Raw genomic sequence first — 18,929 nt, 5'->3', positions numbered from 1 at the left:
TTCCGCCTCTGTAAGGAGAGAGACCACCCAAAGCCCAAGTACCGCTCCTCCGCCGGGGACAGTTTTTTTTGCATACAAATGGCTCCCCACAAGTTAGCCTGCTCTTCCTCGCTGGCAAAATCAGGGGAAAAGCATATCCCTGGAGGAGCTATTTCTTCCCCTGGGACTAAGCTGTCCAGGATTTTAGCAGGGGGCCCAGTACACAGGAGGTGCTCAATAAAGATCAGCCATCATGGTGAAGAAGATGCATCCGACCGTCTAGGCAGGGGCTGAAGAGGTGGTTTCCTTTTGCACAAGTTCACACGTCTTCAGACATTTGTAAAGAAAGTTTATTTTCATCACAAGAAGCACACAGACTATATATACAGTACACACCAACAGAAGTAAAAAAAAAAGTGCATTATGCATCTTCTACTGCAAATTCACAGTACAAAAGATACTGCCTTTTAAATATATACTATAAAAAAACAAGAAAAAACAATATAATAAAAAAAATTGATATTATTACGCAACACACCAGAACCCACCTGCAGCTTCTGAAAACCAAAGGGCAACCCATCTTGTGGAGCTCCTGATGTGGGGGGAGGGTTCTGTACCTGCATTTGGTTGCACAGAGCTCAGGACACCAACGAAGAAGAAAACGGGGCAGGGGGGGCCCAGGTGGTGATAAAAATCTCTACTGAAGAGCGCAACTGTGCGATGGGGCGGAGGGCTGGGTGCAGTCTATGGGGCTGGGCCTGCGCGCCCCACCCCCCCCAAGCTGGCTGGCACACCAAGGTCAGTCCCTCCTTGCTGCTATGGGTCACAGCGTGGGCCAGTGCCCGCCCGCCTGCAGGAACTCCCAGAGCCGTTTCTAGCAATGCTCCTTGGACAGCTGTGGGTGCGTGCGCAAGACTGCACAGCAGATGAGCACAGGCATGGGACAGGGCAAGCCCCGGCCCTAGCGCCAGCCGCCACGGACAAGGCAAAGTATCCAATCACAGAAGGTGAGAGCTTAAGTTTCCCATAAATACACAGTATTTGTAAACTATTATTAAGGCACTCCATTGTAAAACAATAATTACAGTGTCGGAAAAGAGGGAGGAAGCAGCCACCTTCCTGTGCAGCACAGCTGACAGAGGGGACAGCAGAGGACTGGTGGTCTGGTTATAAAGACTCCTGTTTAAGAGACTGACTGAAGCCAGGGCTGCAGCACCTCCTCCAAGGCCAAACAAGGCAGTCGAGTCTCAATCTGACCAGGCCAGCACTCCACACCGTCACTCTAGATCGTCCCAGGTGATCCGCTTCGCCGCCTGGTGACAGTGTGTGTGTGAATGAGAGGTGATGCCCATGGTGATATGATTCAAGTTTTATATATATATATATATATTCAAATATATATATGCAGAGTGAACTCACGCAGGTGATCAATTGCAGAGCAGAAAATAAAAAGGACCAAGGGCTGAGCAGGGGGGTCAATCAACCACCTTCCTCCGGCATGCTGCGTCGGCAAGAACCTGCAGGGCGGGACCAGAGCAGGTGACCCTGCACCGCACTGTCCAGATGCCACTGTTTTCCCAGCCAGCCTGCCTCTCTGGCCAGGGGCAAGTGGTTGCCCTCACTGCGCTGTGTGTGCCTGGCCAGCCGTGCTTGGTGGCAAGCCAGAGTAGGGGTGGGTGGCTGACAAGCATTGCCGCCAGCAGAGAGCAAGTCCCCCTTGGGACGTCTAGAAGGAGGTCACTTATATGATCTTGACTAAAGGATGCAGCGTTTGTTCCCAATGGGGAGAAAAGGCCCCGGGAAGCACGGGGATTCATCAACCGAGGATGGGGCTTGTGTAGAGGAACATCAGTGCCAAAGTACAGGGTTGCCTGGAAGGTGTTCCTTCTGTTGCAAACTGGGCTCCATCCTGGGGCATCCTCTGAGCTTATCTACCCGGGAGGGAAAGAGCTTTAGAATGGGATGCAGCGCTTTTCAGCTGCAGAGAGCAGGGTGGGGCAGAGAGGCTGGACAGCGCAGCCATCTGAGCACCTGGTGAGTGATCTGCATACCAGGTGGCCAGGCGCCACTACCTGGCAGAGAGCTGTCACCAGCCCAGAGGTTGGCCTGGGTCCCCACGCTGACACCAAGAAGACAGGGAATTCCACGAGTAAGAACCTTGTTCTTAAGCAGCTCAGGCAACAACAGACATTGCCCCATGACACAGAAATGGAAACTGACATTGCCAAAGCATGATCAGAGAGCAGCACGCTTTCCCCTCGCTCCAGGACCAGCTTCCCACTTACACGCGACAGACCTTGACCTTTCTGTGGCAGTGCCACATGAAGGTCTGGGTCAGTCTCCCTTTCGGCATGCCAGAGGAACAGGAGTGAGGGAAAGGTGAGGTGGAAGATGAGATGCAGCTATAGTATCAAGCTGATTTAGAACATTTTTGTTCTCTCCTAACTTGACAAAGGCGTTCCACGAACACGGTCGTCACTGATGTCAATGACTTTCAGGGCGCACACCCCCGCCTCTCGCTTGTGCCACTCATCTTAGGAATTTCCCCCCTCGTCTAAGATTATAAACGGAACATTGGTCAGGCTGTGGCGCATCTTACGGAGCAAACCTTCTCTTCTGAGAGCAGCATGAACCTCTTTGCCAAGGCGCCCTCAGCCTGGCAGGATGCTCTTGTCAGTAGACTTCAAATAGCAATTTGCCATATGTTAATGTGCAGCTGATCTGTGGCTCGGAAAAAAAGGCTTTATCCTTTTCTCAGTCTGTCCACCGAGCCAAGAAGGCTTCGTTTTGCTCTCATGATGGGCCCCTGGGCCCTGGTCTGTTTCGATGGTAATATACCAACTGTGCTTCTGAAAACGCATAGATGATTTTGACAAAAGCCAAAAACCCACTCAGATTTGTCATCCTCTTCCCACCCTTTAACTGGATAAAAAAATTATGGCTTTCAAAATTAAAGTTTTCAAAAATATATCATTCTCATGCATAGGCATGGTTTAAAAAAAGCAAAAACATAAGCCTGTCATCACCAAATCTAAAGGATTATTTTGACACAAAAATTGATCTGCCACATGAAATTTAATTTGGCAAAACATATTGAACTTGATTTTTTCTTTTTTTTTAAGAATATGCTTTTGTTGGCTGAGAGAGAGGGAGAAAAACCTAACAGGGTTTTCAGGAAAAGTGAGTAATCCCCGTTTAATGTGATTTCAATGAACAGTGGTGGGAAGACAAACTCTTATAAAGTAAAATAACATATATGTTTAAAAACTAAAAGGATCAGGTCAGGGAGAAAAAGTTCTTGGAGGGAGGGGTTTTTGCAAAAAGCCCTCACACGAGCTGAAACATGTCCCCAAAGACCCTGCCTGGGCCCTGTCCGGAATGGCGGCTGCCGGGCTCCCTGCTCCAACTAATGTAAGATGGCAACTCACTCACCCACTTTCAGAATTCGGTCAGTCCCTGAAGGCTTTCTGGTTTCACTGACTTCATCTGGCTGGCCCAGCTGAGAGCGAGCGGTCCCTGCGGGTAAGCTTCAGGGCCCCTGGCCGGCAGGGACAGAGCCGGCCGCCCTGCAGGGGACAGCCCGCGGTGGGCTGGCAAGGTCAGGGTTGAGGGGATGGATTCGGCCTGAGGTGCCAAGGGGCAGGGAGGCCTTCACGCTTGCCCAGAGTCTTCCGAGAGGGCCCTGGACAGCCCAGTGCTGCCCAGTAAGAGCAGGGGTCAGCAAACTTTCTCTACACAGGGCTTGATAATAAACATCTTCGGCTTTGCAGGCTACCTGGTCTTTGCTGCCTACTAGTTTATTTTCTTATAACCCCTGAAAGCTGTAAAAACCATTCTTAGCTCATGAGACCATATACCACAGTTTGCTGACCCATGAGTTAAACCTTTCTAATCAAGCCCCTTCTCTTTTCTCAAAATATTTTAACATCCTGTCTTGCTGACTGACACCAGACCACCCCCCACTCGAGCCCAGAGCCTGCGGCAGCAGAAGGCACTGAGCTCACCTGATTCTAACGGGGCTCTTCACAGAGCCTGGCTGGGGCCAAGACCCTGTTGCACCCCATCTTCGCCACGAGGAACAGCCCGAGAGAAACAGGCTGCAGCATTCTCTGCACGAAAAGGGGCAACGGTAAACTTCTGCGAAGCTCTCCAACAGCTGCAGTTCTTTCAGAGAAGCCTCTGCTCGGTTGCTCTGCAAGAGGAACAGGTAATTCCTCACTACTCGATTTTTCTTTTCCTCCTCAAATACGAGTAGATGTGACCGAGTGAACTTGAGTGCCGGGGCTTCTGGCAGGACAAGCTGCATCTCAGGACCGCTGTCCCCAGCTGGTACTTTCAAAACTCTTCACAGCTACTGGGCTCAGCAGCAGAGGAATCTCCACAATGCTCTGTGGGTCCTTGTCCCCATGTGGTGGCGGGCGGGGGTGGGGGGGCAGTATTTAAAATCCACCATGCACAACTGAGGACGTTGCGCACATCTCCCTCCACCAGACCTCAGCGCGGGCCAGACACACATCACTCAGCTGTAACAACGCACGGGACAGAGAAGTCACCTGCACAGATGATCTCCATGGACCACAGAGTTGATTCAACAGCATTTGACACCTTTGTATATCTTTACCGAGCAGTGCTCAGTGTAGTCGAGTTAGAAATCCTAACGCTTTTGGGGGTCCCAGACAATCCAAAAAACTCCTTTTTGGAAAACCTGTTTCTGACACAGCATTATTCCCTGGAACAAGCCTTGCTTATCACTGTATTTGAAAAATAAAAAGTTCAGCAAGAACAGAGGTAGGACTTATATTGCCATCCAAGACTTTTCCCACGAGGGCCTGAATGAGTGAGGAATGCGTGCCGCGGCGCTGAGGCTGTCGCCGTAACTGTTCTTTCACGTGGCGCAAATAGTGTGCTTTTGACGTATGTGCCTATCTGTGTACGTTCTTCTTCAGACACGACTCTTCTGGACAACACACGACTTGGCCTCAGAGCCTGCTGGCTGCCAGCTTCTGGTTCTCCCAGCCGCACAACGGACACTCCTCTTCTTCTTCTTGGGCTGCGTGTTTCTTTCTTCTCCTCCCCTCTGGCAAGAGGTGGGGGGAAAAGATGGAACGCCATTGTTTAAGAGAAGTCAAGATGTGAGGGGCTGACCAAAACCCACAGTGAAACTAAGGGAAGGGTTGTGTGATGAGCTACAGGTGGGTCAGCTTTTGCTCAGCCGCGAGGGGCTTTTCAAGCTTTCCGGGGCAGATTTCCCTGACGGTTTAGAGGTGGCGGCTGTGTGCCCTGGGGTTGCCTGGGGCTCATGCAGGAAGGAAGCCTCGCTCAGCCTGGCATCCTGGGAGTCAGCAACGGTGGACACGTCGGCCTCACTGGCCAGGTCTTCTGTCGAGAAGTTGAGACTTCCGAGCTTGGCAAGAGAGTGTGAACGCTTGAGTGGGGACGAGACGGTGAGGCCCGCCAGCCGGAGCCGAGTCTCAATCTCCTGCGTCCGCTGTTTCACCAGCCCCGGCTTCCCGCGGACGCTGTGGATGCTGTCGCTGCTCGAGCTCCGGGTCAGGTTGGAGCTCATGGAGGATGAGGTGGGCGTGTAGCAGATAGTCTTCAGAAAGTCTTTCGAGAAATGACTGGTGTGATCCAGACGGCAGAGGAAGGGGGTGGGACTCCTTAGCGAGGTTCCTTCCAACGGAACTGGGGTAGCCTCTGGCTTCTCATCACTCCCATCTTGGCCAGGCAACGCCAGGGCCCCTGGTGGAGGGACAGGAGCTAGGTCCTGGGTCTCCTCGGGGATGCTGGCCTCCAGCCTGCTGGTGCCGTCCCTGAAGGGGGACAACGGCTCTGCAGGCGTGCCCTTTAGCCTCTCTAGTTCTTTGGTGTGCTTGCGGACCAAGCCTGCCCTCTGCAGCTGGATGATGGACTCCTGGTGCTGCATCAGGTAGCTGTGTGTAGTTGGCTTCTCAGCTTCTTTGCTGAACAGAAGCCGCAGGTCCTTGGCCGGCTTCATGTCTTTCTTGGGTGGCGATTCTTCCTTCACTACCTCCATGCTGGGTGGGGTCTTGTCACAGTGAGAATTCTTCAAAAGGAGGGACTTTGGCAGGACTTTCTGGGTCTCTCTGGAAGGTTCCAAAAGGCTGGCTGTTAGTTCTGGCTCAGCCCCGGCCACAGGGCCACCGGTGTCCGGCCTCCCTGGACTTGCTGGTGGTAGGAACGGGGGCGCTTCGGCCGGGCCGGCCGCCAGCTTCTCCAGAACGCGGGACCTGATGGTTGTGTGGGCCACGGGGGACGAGGTGAGGTGGGGCAGGAAGGCTGGCTGGGTGCAGATGGCGGGGGTACCAGGGTTCCCGCTGCGTCGCTCCCTGAAGGCCTCAGGAGCCCCGCTGGCTGCAGGGTACATGCATTCGGCGCAGGATTTGTAGGAAGGCTTCACTTTGTTGAGGATCCCAAATAGAGCATCGTGCTGGAACGGGACAAGAACGTCATGAGAGTGGAATACAAGCCCAAAACCACAAAATATGCAGAGGGCACGGGGTGGGCTGGGGCGCGCGCTGGTGGGGCAGCACTCTCACGTCAGTGAGTGCAGAACAGAGGCCTGTCAGAACCCACTTGACCGTTAAGAGGTAGGTTGGAGATACTGGACCAAACTTTCCAGAAGCTGCATGCCCACGGTCCTGGGCAAACCTCCGGCCACACGGCAGGCAGGGTCGCCAGGGCCTTCCTTCTCACCCCTGCCCCTACCACCTGCACCAAACGATCCTTTTCTGAGCCTTGGTCTCATCTCAAACACAGGGTAACTGTGACCTCACGGCACCGTGAGAGTTAATGGAACGTTTCAGGCACAGCAGGTGCCTCTCCCTTTCAGAAAGAATCTGCGCTGGGGGAACCTGTAGCCTAGCGATGAAATGCTTCCCTCCTAGCACAAACGCAGCATGGCTCCAAAGAATGATCGTTGAGCTGTGCTCTGAACAAGGAGGTGGCAAAGGGTTAAAAATGGTCAGACCCAGACGCAGGTGCCCACAGCCCAGATGAAGGAGCCGGCTGACAAGGCTTTTATAAGCCAATGGAAAATACGCTGGCACTGCCTCCTGAGGAAAACCACCCGCCTCTCCATCCCTGTTCATCTCCCTCCCATGTCCATCGCCAGGCACCGGGCTGCTCTTCTGGGCTGTGTCGGGAGCCAACCCTCTCCCCTCGAGAGCTGCTGAGCTGTGCAAGCCCAAACTGGTCTAAAAGGGAGCCTTCCCGGCAACGGGCTCTGCCTCCAAACGCCTCCCAGGTTGTCATTTCTGTTCTCATCTGTCTCCTGAGCCAGGGTTGCCTCAGGCTGCTGCTTCCACTCTCACTCCATCAGCCTGCCCAGAGGGGACCTCATCCCCAGCTGCTTCAAGTGCTCCCGTGGCTTTGCAGTGCCCCTGGAACAAGGCACAGAGCCCTGCCGTGGCGCCTGCAGACCCTGCGTGACCTGGCCACCGGCCCAAACGCACCTCAGATCAGTGCCTGCAACCACGCCAAGCTCTCTGTCCTCAGGGAGCACCCTGGCACCTGCCTCTCCCTGGGCCCGAAGATCCTCCTCCTGGCCCTTCGCGTGGCAGCTCCCTCTCATCCCCTCCCCACACCGAGAATCCCCTGCAGTTGTTTTCTTTGTTATATCCTTACGCATGTGCCATTCATCATATGACTGCATGCACTGAGCTGTCTTTCTCACAGCTGCGCCCCTTCACCAACCTGGTACCACGGCTAATAAACAGGAGTTGCACAAGTGAATGAATGCTTGTCTTTAGGTCCTACTCCCCAGATAAGATCACCTGTTCAATCCAATTCTGGCCAGGAAATGAGAACTGTGTCCTTCCCTTGCCCCTTATCCAAGCTTCTCTGTGTTCCTCATTCTATGACTTGCGGCCATGCCATTTCGGGCTAATCAAGGAACCAGGATCTTGGACCGAGAGGTTGTATATCATCTATTTTTCCGGTATTTGTTCTTTGAGGGAAGGATGAGTGATGGGGGAAATTCATGAGTTATTAACACTTGGCTTGGAACATGTTTTATGATTTGGAGGTTGGTAGATCTAACTTCCCAGTTTGGTTTGCATCATAACACGATAATGACAGGCCCTCTGCGTATCGGGATGCGCCTGCCAGCTTTCCAAGGGCCTCTCTCACTCGAGAATCAAGGCTGTCCTGGGGGACAAAAGTGCAGCCCCAGGAAATGGGGCTCCGGCCCAGGCCGCAGTGAGCCGGCACAGAGCCAGGGCGGCACCCCTCTGGGCAACCAGCCTCCACGCAAAACAACTGATGAGTAAATAGAGAAAATGGGGTGGAAATGGGGCTACTCAGAAGAGGGGAAAGGCCAGACAATTCCTGGTTCTCTGGGTTTGCCCACCAGGCTGAGGCTAAAACCTCACTGCCAACAACCCACCGAGCATGACCATTACATGGGACTACTGGAGCTTAGCATCAGAATCTGAGTTCAAATCCCGCTACCTGACGATGTTGAGGAATTACTACCAACTTCTAAAAGGCAGCAGTGGTATCATGGTATGTCACACGCTGAAACATTTGTGAAGGAAACAATGCTATCTGGGATGTTTCAAACCCAGGGTGTGAGAAAGTGCATGGGGGTGGGATGAACTAAGAATAGCTGCATATTGGGCAATGTTGAAGTGGGGCGATAAGGTGTATGTTTTATATTTAACATAAGGAAAAAGAAAGACAGCTGGAAGCCCCGCCCAAAATGTGACTACGCTGCATGGGGTGAAGAGGGCCAGAGGGTCGGTGTTGGCCCTGGTGGGTCCCTGATCCCCGTGTGCCTAAATCCCCAATCGGCCTGCAGGGTCATTCCGTGAATCAAACCCACAAGTCACTGGGGCTGAGAACTGTCCAGCTGGCAGCATGAAGTAGCAGAGGTGGCTGCGGGGCGGCTGCTCGTGGGGCAGGAGAGAAGTGATGGGGACTGCCCCCGCCCCCAACACTGTCCCACGCCTACCTCAAAGTCATCTGGACAGCTCCTCTTGCTGTTGTTGTTATTTAGGTTTTCCCGGTTGAGCAGGTTTTTATCGAGCTGGGCTGGGGACCGCCCCCACCTCCCTACTCCTGGAGCTTCCTCCCTTTCCATCTCCTCCGCCTGTGGCAAGGGCCCGCTCTGGGCTTTCAGGCCCCCAAACTCCGGCTTCTTCTTCGCATCCTTCTCACAGAGCCCAGGGCCTCCCGGGGGAGGTCGGCCTGGCTTGCGCGCCTCTGCTGGCTGAGCAGCTTCCTCTGACAGAATGTCCTTCTCCAGGTCTTCCAGCTGGACCAAAGCGCCCGTTTCATCGCTGGGGGAATGCAGGAGGGGGTCTGAGAGTCGCCGGAAGCAGCAGGAGAGAGAGGGGCCCCCTCCTCCTGGGGCCCTGCTGTCTGGGAACGCAGGCTGGGCGGCATCGTCCAGGCAGGGCAGCCGGGATGCTGGGGTGTCATCCAGGGTCTCTGGCAAGAAGTCCCCAGACCCCACAAGGTCATCCGCAGGCTGTTGGAGGCAGCTTTCAGTCTGCTGGCGCCACAGCTTGTTGTGCCTTTGTTTGCTGGGGGAGGAAGGGCAGAGGAAGGTCATCAGAGGCCAGGGCCCAGAGGTTTCTGGGAAGCGGGGTGGGGGGGAGCCAGCAAGGGACAGCCCAGGCTTGGGTGGGTGCTGGGGGGCTCACTTAGGTCAAGCCTCTCTCTGTTCCTTTGTCCCCAAGAAATGAAAGAGTGAGAAAAACAGCACTGGAACTAAAAATCATCATGACCCTCAAGAGAAGCCTTAAACAACTTTCTGTCATGTGATGAGAATGTGGCAGACATGTGAAGGGGCACTGACATTATGATCCTAGCGTCCCACCTCATCTGGTCATGCCACTTGATGTCCCATCTCTGTTTCTCCATCTGCCAATATAAAGTTTTATATACACATATATTTATACTAATATGGCAATGTAAGCACATAATGCACATGAATAAAGTTGGGAAATTTTAGAAAATTGTAAATATTTGTTTAGGTCAAAGAGATTACAGGTCCATGTTTAAAATATGTCCTCTAATATTATGGTGTTGTTTTTATAATGCATTTTTAAAATATAAAGGTAACAAGAAAAGAGAAAGGCTTAGAGTGAAATAAGGTAAAGGAGTCACCTCTACAAACCTTACAGCAATACCACCATCAGGGAGTTGTGAGGGTTAAGATGAGCGAGAATTAATTACAAATTAAGGATCCGCTATTGTTCAATGAGAGGGCGCCGTGATCATTCATGACTGTTTGGTCCCTGTGCCTGTTCTGGGCGAGGGCTCTCGATGCAGCTGCGGTTCAAGGCCAACACCGAGCAGCTGTGAACCCAGCCTGGAAACCCCTGATTAGGCACCGAGGGCACTGACGGTAGCGAGTGACTGAAGGCCGACGGGACGCACACGCCTCCTCCTCGGCCCTGCCTGGGGATCTGTCCAGCCACCCTGTGGGTGGCAGTGGAGACGTGTGGAGCTGTCCTTGGGACCCTGGTCAAGCCTGCCAGGGTGTTCCTGCTTCCCCAAACATGGTCAAGAGGACAAGACTTAGCCTGGGGTTCCCTGGTCATTTCAACACCAGTCAGAAATAACCCAGGGAGGCCTCCTACAGACCTAACAGAATGGAAAGAGGGAGAAATGAGCCTCAGAGTCCCGCAGGGATCTTCCTGGGGTGACTGAGGACCCCTCCTCGTGGGGTAGGAGAACCTCAGGGCCGCCCTGCCTTGGAGGCCAGCACACCTGGGCATGTGCTCCCTTCTGCTCCCCACTGGGTCCGTGGTGTGGGGCAAGTTAACCTCTAGCATCAGTTCCGTGTGCCTGTATAAAGGGGGTAACCTTTATGCAAATCTTTTTGGGTGGGGGTTAGAAATTTATAAAAAACTACACCACTATTTCCTATGAGCCAGGTCTAGCAAAACCTCGTAAAGGTAAACCAGTACGGTATTCATGTATCTTACAACAACCCTACAGGTGGGTGCTGATTTTTAGCTCAAGAAAGAGAAAGGTGAGGCTGGGGGAGACTGACGAGCCTGCTCTAGGCTGCCCGGCTCGCCGGTGCGGGGACCCGGTCTGCCCCTGCAGTCCTCGGAACCACCCGCGGCGAAGCCTGGCACAGCGCTTCGCCCAAAGCAGATGCCCAGGAAACGGGGCATCCACGCGCCCATGCCGCACACGAAGTCCTGCCTTAGATTAGAAGTTAGGCACTGTTCTCTCCCGCAGCAAAATAGCTGTGTGTGCCAACAAAATCAGAACAGATCCCTCCTGGAAACCACTAATCAAATGCCAAACAATAGTTGTTTTTCTCCAACCGGCCCTCCTCGCCCTCCCCCCGAGTCGGGGCTCTGGCTGCGGGAGCCACGGCTGGACGCAGAGACGGCTTCTCGGGCTCAGTCTCGCCAGGCCTCTGCAGCCAGTCACCCACCTCGCGTCCAAGATGCCTTCATACTCAGACAGCTGTCTCATAAAGCCTGCGTTGGGGCGTGTAATGCTGCGCTTTTGCTTCACGTAGTTGTACGCTTTTTCCAGGGGCCAGCCGAATTCCTTCATCGCATAGGCTATGACCGTGGAAGCGGATCGACTGACACCCATTTTGCAATGTACCAGGCACTTGGAATGGTTCCGCCTGGGGAAGGGGTGGGAGGAGAGTTTTTAAAAAGCTTAACTTCATTCTCTCGGGTTTTACACAACGAGCAGTTTTAAAGCCTGAAGTTACGTCATGGCCCAAACCCTCCTAGTCCTGATGTTTACGCAGCCCATGTCCACCCCCCTCTGAAGGACATAACTTCACTGTGAAATCAGTTAGTACACAATGGGAAATCGAGATAAATCTGTCTTTGCCTCGCCAAGTTGTGCAGGGAGAGCTCCAAAGTCGGGCCGCCTTCAGGGACAAGTGTGGATCTCCCCACATCGCTGGGATGGGCTAGGAGGCCAAAAGCTCTTTTTGTGGGAAGCAAATGGGCAGTGAAAGAGAGATCTGCAAAAGATACTCAGCCAGAGCAGATGGAGACAGGCAATGGGTCACTGTAGAAAAATGGGGTCAGAGAACCGGAAGCCGCAAGGCCCACAGGAGACAAGAGGGTCAAGGAGCTGGGGCAAGGGCAGCGGCCCCGCCAACTTGGCCAAGACAGAAAGAAGCCAGGGGAGGGTGGGGCCCTAGGTTGTGAGCAGGCAGTGTGGGCCCAGGTGTGGCTGATTTAACAAATCCAGCAAGGCCAGACGCAGCGTTTCTCTAAGGCTCGCTTGCTCAAGAACGAGAGGGACAGCAGGTTGGAAAGGGCAGCATCTGGCAAGCTTGTTTGTGCAGGAGGCGAGGCCACCTGCCTGTTTACGTCAGAAGTAGCCAGCCTGCCAGGTGCGAGCAGACTCATTTCTCCTATCTCAGGCTGAAAATCATCACCAAATCAGTGCCTTTTTTTTTTTTTTGGACTGCTGGTCTGAAGGCTTTCCCTCGGGAATGCAAACTATGAGAACGTGTGGGTAAGGACAGGTTATGTAGCTTTGAGCTGGAGGGGCAAAGGGAGAAGACGGGGCCTCACAGGCTTCTCTCTTTCTGATCCTGACTGCACTTAGACAGAGCTGTTCTGTGGGGGAATAAAGGGAGGACAGAAATTGGGCAAAACTGTGAGAGGCTCGTGATCTGTCCCACTCCGCTCAGCCAGGAAAACCGCGCTCACTCAGGGGGCGAAGGCAGCCACAGCTTGGGCGTCTGCCCGAGTAGGCTTCCCCGGGGAAGCAGTCCCGGGGTGCCCTAAGGCCACGTACAGCCTGGTCTCCCTGCGCTCCCCTTCGTCTCAGAGGCTCCCCACCCGCAGAGCCTCCCGAGTGTCCACGTGGTATCGGATTCTCAACTGTAACCGGTACTGCTGATGAAACTGGGGTCAAATGTCACAGTCAACGATAGGCTGGAGAGAACAAGCTCATTTGGGCCTATCCTGGAGATCAAGATTTTGCCCCTTTGGCGCTAGGGGTCCTGTGGTCTCCAGCTGGAGGGCCATCGACACTCAAGGCTCCCTAAACCAGGAGATGCCTATGTCTGGGACTGTCATTTCTTGCTGCCCACCCAGCATCTGCCAGCATCTTTCTCAGACCAGTTTTCCTGGCTCCTCCACCCACTTACTTTGCTTTGTTTATAAAATGGTACGCTTCATTCCAGTGGGCAAGAAGGTCTGTTGTCTCTTCATCGTAGACTCGGATGTTGTGATATGCAAATAAGCCAGGGAAAAAATTATCTATTTCTCTAGTAACATTTAAAATGTAGTCAACACTGCAATGAGAAAAGAAAGCAGAGAACAAATTTGGAATCTGGAGACTCAGAGTGAGGAACTGCAAAACACAAAGTAACAAAAAACAGAACAAAGGGAAAAAAATCAAATATACATTAATAAAAGGTTTATGTTTTTATGGTAGGACTTCTGTTTTTCCTTAATAATAATTTTTGGGATACTTTTTAAATGCCCTATGATGAGAATGGATATTTATAATAAAAAACAAACTTCTTTATAAAAAAACTTACTAAAAAAATTGCGTTCAAAGCATTGCTCAGCAATATTCCTTAAATACATTTTTGAACTTTCTCAGTGTTGAAATTCATAACTACTATGTGCATACAGAGGTTGTTAAAAAAAAAGTCTCCACTTTTAAATAGTTAAAAAAAGAGACTAAATCTGTCCATTATTTATGTCCTTGGGAACTGCTTTATATCCTTTTGAAACAAGCTAGGCTATAAATAAAAGGTTGAGAGGGTCTGCTACCCAGGTTTTGTTGGTCTGTAAACTTAATACTTCTACTCCTGGAAGACCAGGAGTTTCAAAATACCTCAGAGAGATTTCACAAGTGACTGCATATAAATGCTTTAAATGAAAATACCTTTAAAATGATTTACTTATTCCCAGCAAAATAGGAAGCACAGACAGTATTATCCTACACTTTAAGAATACTTTCTGTTGAAAGAACACAACTTAACCAGTAGTTCTAAAGATGTATTTTAAGATTTGTTTAGTCTTGATTTTTAAATGCAGTAATTCAAGGATGCCATCATGTCAGACCCACAGAATGGTGATTTTGTGGCTGTGTAGTTTTTTCAAAAAAATGTCCAGACATCTGTTCTTGAAGGTCTAGATTTAAACATCTTTTACTCCTGCTGCTGGGCATTTCTCAGACTAAGACAGGCATACATTTCTGCCCAACACCAAGCATTTAGCTGCAAGAGTCCCACCAGGCCCAAAGGTGTAAGTCCAGCTCGAACCAGGAGCGGCCCAGGGATCAGAGTCGCTTGCTGGCCCGACACACAGGAACATCCACACCGGAACTCTCGGCAGCTCCACAGGGCAGGGGGTGGCGGGAGGGGCTCGCGGCCCTGCCTGCATCCAGGCTGCCTGTGCCACGGGACTGTGATTTAGGATCATTCTCTGGGACAAACACCATCACACAAACTCCAGGAAAATCTAAAGCCATGAATTATTCAGGAGGTGGCATTCTAAAGCGCATCTCTTCGGCTATGCAAATGCCCCTGGCGGCCAGGGTGCCGGCGGTTCCGGGCCAGTCGCTCCCAGGCAGGTCGCTCGTGGCCCGACCTCGGAGGCGGAGCCCAGGGCGTCTAAGCTGCCTGGAAGGACAAGGGGGGACAAGAGGAGCAGACTCACCCTGAGCCCTGCAGTTCCTCCAGATTGGATGCATTCCATTCAGAGCCCTGGGGGACAGATCACACAAACCCCCCGTGAGTGTCACATGTCAGCCTCAGACTGCTTGTGGGACGCTAGCCCTGATGGTGATTTCAGGGCCCGGGCCTCAGAGAACAGAGAGAACTGACGGAGCGCTACCCACGCGGGTGCCCGAGGCTCCAAGCATCGCCAGCACCACGGGGGAAGGGCGAGGCCAGGGAAACCTGCCCCTCTCACCACTTCCTCTCCTGAGACTCCAGCGGGTCCTCTCGCCAGAGGCAGGGACCCGTCCTGCTCAGGGGAGGGCAGCGCCACACTCCTGTGCTTCACGCTTCACGCGGGAATCACTCTACCTCTTCTGGGAAGTATGTTGGCAATATTCAAAAGGTCCCCACCCTCTGACCCGGAAATTCCACTTACAAAAAGCTACCCTGAGGAAATACCCAGAATTTGCAGAGATTTATATAGAAGGATATTTCAGGTTATTTATAATAACAAAAGGGTGGAAACAACCCGAAGGTCCAACAAGGAGAAATTAGTAAAATAAATGATGATGGATCCGTACGATGGAGCCATTAAAATAACTTATACTTTGGGAGGATATTTAATGACACAGGGAAATACCACATGACAAAAAAAAAGAAATTAAAGCAGGACACAAGCAGGACACAAACATAAAACAGTACGGTTCTTTCCTTTTCCTTTTTTAAAAAAGCTACATGTGCATTTAAAAAACCCAGAAGAGAGAAAAATAAATATACCAAAATGTTAAGTATGACTACCTCTAGATTTGTGAAATTGGGAATGCCTTTAATTTTCTTCTTTAGACTTACTTATATTTCCTAACTTTCTACAACATGTTTAGTTTAATACTTTAAAAATGGTATTAAAGAAAACAAGCCCTCCATTTCTGAGCATGCAAAGAACATGCGGGGGGCGGGGAACAAAGAAAACAAGTCACTCTGCTCTTAGGAAAAGCAAACAACATAAAGTCACGAAGAGCAAGAAAACCTGCGCAGCCTCCCTGTAAACTTCCTTTCCCCAGAGGGCAGACCCCTCAGCAGGCGGGGGCTTCAGGGACCCTGAGGGGGCTGGCTACGTGTGGGTGCTGGCTGGGTTTTCATATTGGAGGGAGAGGCTCAAACACAGAAATTCCTTTGGTATCTCTCATGGAAAAAGTGACATAAAACACCAACCACACCGAAAAATAACTAGCACTTCGCTGAGGCTGAGTGTCTTCTGGCCGTGGTCGCCACCTAGTGGAGGGACGGGCTGGGGAGCCTCTCGCTCTATCTCCACCAGGGAAAAACCATCAAGTTCCCAGAGAGGTGAGAGCCCAGGGCTGCCACGGAGCTTTCAAGACACAGGCTTCAAACCCACATATTTAAGTACATTTTAACACATACATTAAGTGTATATAGACTGATATCTATAAATACATTTATATTTAATTTATTAAATATGTATCATGACACATGCATTTGGAGGACTATTAATTACTCCCTACAGGCAGAGAACAAAATTGCTATGCCTTCCAAAGCAAATACACTTCCTAAACTTTCCCAGGAGGTGATTTCTGCTCTACCGATGGTTACCATTTACTAGTGCACTTGATGCCTTCAATCTGTATTTTATTGAATCTTCATAATCATTCCACGAGGTACAGGTTGAAGGAAAAAGAGGCAAGACCCACAGACCCAGCTAAGTCCAGTCACACTGCTGGTCCGGATGGGGACTGGGAGCTAGGTCCAGTGGGGCCGATTTTCATTACTACGCTATCCTGCCTCTAATTTTAGTAACGTGCCTTCCTCTACCGTCTCTCTTGACTTTGAAATCTTGCCAGTTGCCTTCTATGGAGATTTACAGCTTTAAGAAAATCTGAGCAAGGGAGGGCGGTTGCATCACCAAGGCCCGGTCTGCGGAAGGCCCTGGGGGCCGTGCGCGGCTGCCGGCACAGGCGGGGTGGGGGGGCGGGGAGCTGCCCTGCAGGCGTCTGGTTTGCCTTCCCTACCGTTTCTCCTGTCTTGGGGTTCCTAGGCACAACTCTGGGGTCTGCTCCCTGTTACTACAGCGAGCATGCTCCCTGTAGTAACTGGGGACTTTCAGCCCACAGACCATTTAGAGGGATCTGGAGGGGGTTTCTGTGTTAGTGACGGAAGAAGGCGAAGTGGGGCAAGAGCCTGAAAATGGCTGCCAACCGACTGTGCCAAAGAACTTTCAAACAACGCCCTGCAGCCCAGCTGGGAGCCACATCGCCAGCGTCTGGCCCAGAGCAAACCACGAGGCAGCAGGCCTCAGGGGGGGAGTTCCCGTGAAAGTCAGGATCGAAGCACAAGTAACTCAGGTTTTCCCCTGAACTTGCTCTACACAATCAAGGTCAAATTGACGTTCCCCAAGCCAGGCCCTGCCATGTGCTGTGCCTCTTACAAGATAAAGATGATCGAAGATGAGGGAGGGCTTGTCCATCTGTCCCAAGATTAGTAGCATCTCATTGTCTATGAATTCCTTGAATTCTTTCAAGTTACAGTTCATCTGTTTCTCCAATTCATTACGGATCTGTGGAGTAGAAAGCATCAGGAAAAGTGATTTGTCAAAGAAAACACTTTTTGCCCACAAAGAAGTAAAGTCACAATGCAAACTGTGGCTCTTTAAAAAAAAAAAAGATTTATTTTGCGTTTAGACACACATGGCTCACGGGCACGGGAGGCAGGAGCACAGGCTACTCAGCCTCAAAGTAAATCTGACGTGGGGGCAGTTTACTATTTCAAATGAGAAATCTGATTCCCATGGGATCCCGTCTGAGTTCAAAGCACTTATACCATCACAATTACATATCAAACACATTATGGTGAAACCCAAAATCAGTTTCACCTTGCTTTGGAAGGTATCACAATATGATGTAGCACATGTATTAATAAATAAAAAGATTGTATATAACTTAAAAATAGCCATTTCAACCTCTTAGATCTACTTGGTTTAAGCTGTTATTACAATGCATTGCATTCCCTGAACAAAAAGCAACTGAAAGAAGAAAAAAGGATCCAGAAAAACATCAAAAGGCAGAAGGAAAGCAGCCCAGGGTTAGCGATATACGGGCGAGGCCATGCGGGGCAGAGGAGGGGGTGCTAACAGGCAAATGCTTCTTGGTGCCATCTACACAGAGGTCTCATGGAATTCTCACTACAGGTCTCACAGGTGCAGAGCCCAGGAAATCTGCCCAAGCCTCATTGCTGGCACATGGCAGGCCTAGGTTCAAACTAGAGTGCTACCCTAAGGCCTGTTCCCCTTTCTCTAAGTCCTGCAGGAAAAAGCCACCAAGAGCTGGTGCACTGATTGGCCAAGGCCAGGTTTGGGCAACCAGACGGAGGCGTGACCTCTGGCCTGCGAGGAAGGGAAGAGCTCTCTTACTTCTTTGGAGGTCACATTTTCTAGGTCCTGGCTCATCATGATGCTCCGGAGTTTGGCTTTGATGAGGCGCTCAGTCCTTTCCCTTTCGGTCGGCCTGGAGAGAAATTAGGAAAGTGCAGAGCTCTAGGAAGATTGGGGTGGGAGTTTACAGAAACACCCAACGCGCCTGCGCTTGGTTCACAGAGACAACTTCTTCGCGCGCATGTCCTCAGCAGGTGAGAGAGGGACAGAGAAGCCCTGCTCGGTGCTGAGCTCCCATAGGAATCAAGAGCAGAGCAGATCGAAGGGGCACAAGAGGGGCTGGGAGGCACCCTCTTCGTTCAGGTCCCGCAGGGCATTGGCCTCTGCGGGCAGGATGCTGGAGCCGCGGGCCCTGCAGTCTCTGCAGGCGGCACGGCCAAGGCCGGAGCCAGCCCGCAGCCCCGGCTGTCTCCGGCGCCCAGGATCTCCTCTTCATAGGCACAGAATCCCCGTGTATCTCCCTGTGACTTCCATATCTCAACCCCGGTTTTCACTTCAGGGGCCACACGAACGAGGCTAATCCTTCTTCAACCTGACGCTCCCTCATCTGTTCGAAAGCCGCTGTCGTTTCCCCCCCAACCCTCTCCTAATTCCTGTGGAGCCTCACATAAGGGGGCCTTGGTCCTGTCCCGCGCACGGTGCGCCCCTGCTCACAGCCCTCTTAGCTGCGGTGTCCCCCACACTCTGTGGAGAAGGGGCCTGACCGAGAGGAGGGGAGAGCCACTACCTTCTTCGGGAACCAGGTTTTAATTTGGTGCAGCCTCTGGCCTCTGAGCACTGCTGGGAGCCACGCGACACAGGCCACGTGATTCACAACTGCTGCCTCTAAGGCTGCCCTCAGCCTGTGTTGGGGCAGCTGTG

The 18,929-nt window shown here is 51.8% G+C and overlaps 1 protein-coding gene across 1 annotated transcript in view; it reads right to left on the bottom strand.

Moving 5' to 3' along the window:
• Positions 1–447: 447 nt before the first annotated feature.
• SSH1 (slingshot protein phosphatase 1) overlaps positions 448–18,929 on the bottom strand; it is a 57,073-nt gene continuing 38,591 nt past the window's right edge. Inside the window, exons 9-15 of the mRNA XM_054594369.1 lie at positions 18,048–18,141; positions 17,067–17,195; positions 14,622–14,668; positions 13,097–13,243; positions 11,402–11,602; positions 8,954–9,527; positions 448–6,430 (exon numbers count right to left, since the gene is read on the bottom strand). Coding sequence (XP_054450344.1) covers positions 5,177–6,430; positions 8,954–9,527; positions 11,402–11,602; positions 13,097–13,243; positions 14,622–14,668; positions 17,067–17,195; positions 18,048–18,141 — 2,446 coding nt within the window. The 3' untranslated portion in view covers positions 448–5,176. The remainder of the gene's footprint in view (positions 6,431–8,953; positions 9,528–11,401; positions 11,603–13,096; positions 13,244–14,621; positions 14,669–17,066; positions 17,196–18,047; positions 18,142–18,929) is intronic.

Source organism: Pteronotus mesoamericanus, unplaced genomic scaffold (genome assembly GCF_021234165.1).
Source record: "Pteronotus mesoamericanus isolate MK-2021 breed Mesoamerican mustached bat unplaced genomic scaffold, CSHL_Meso_final scaffold_507, whole genome shotgun sequence".
Classification (NCBI taxonomy): Eukaryota; Metazoa; Chordata; class Mammalia; order Chiroptera; family Mormoopidae; genus Pteronotus; species Pteronotus mesoamericanus.
The sequence above is the reverse complement of the archived record's forward strand: the minus strand, read 5'-3'. Positions and strand labels throughout refer to the sequence as shown.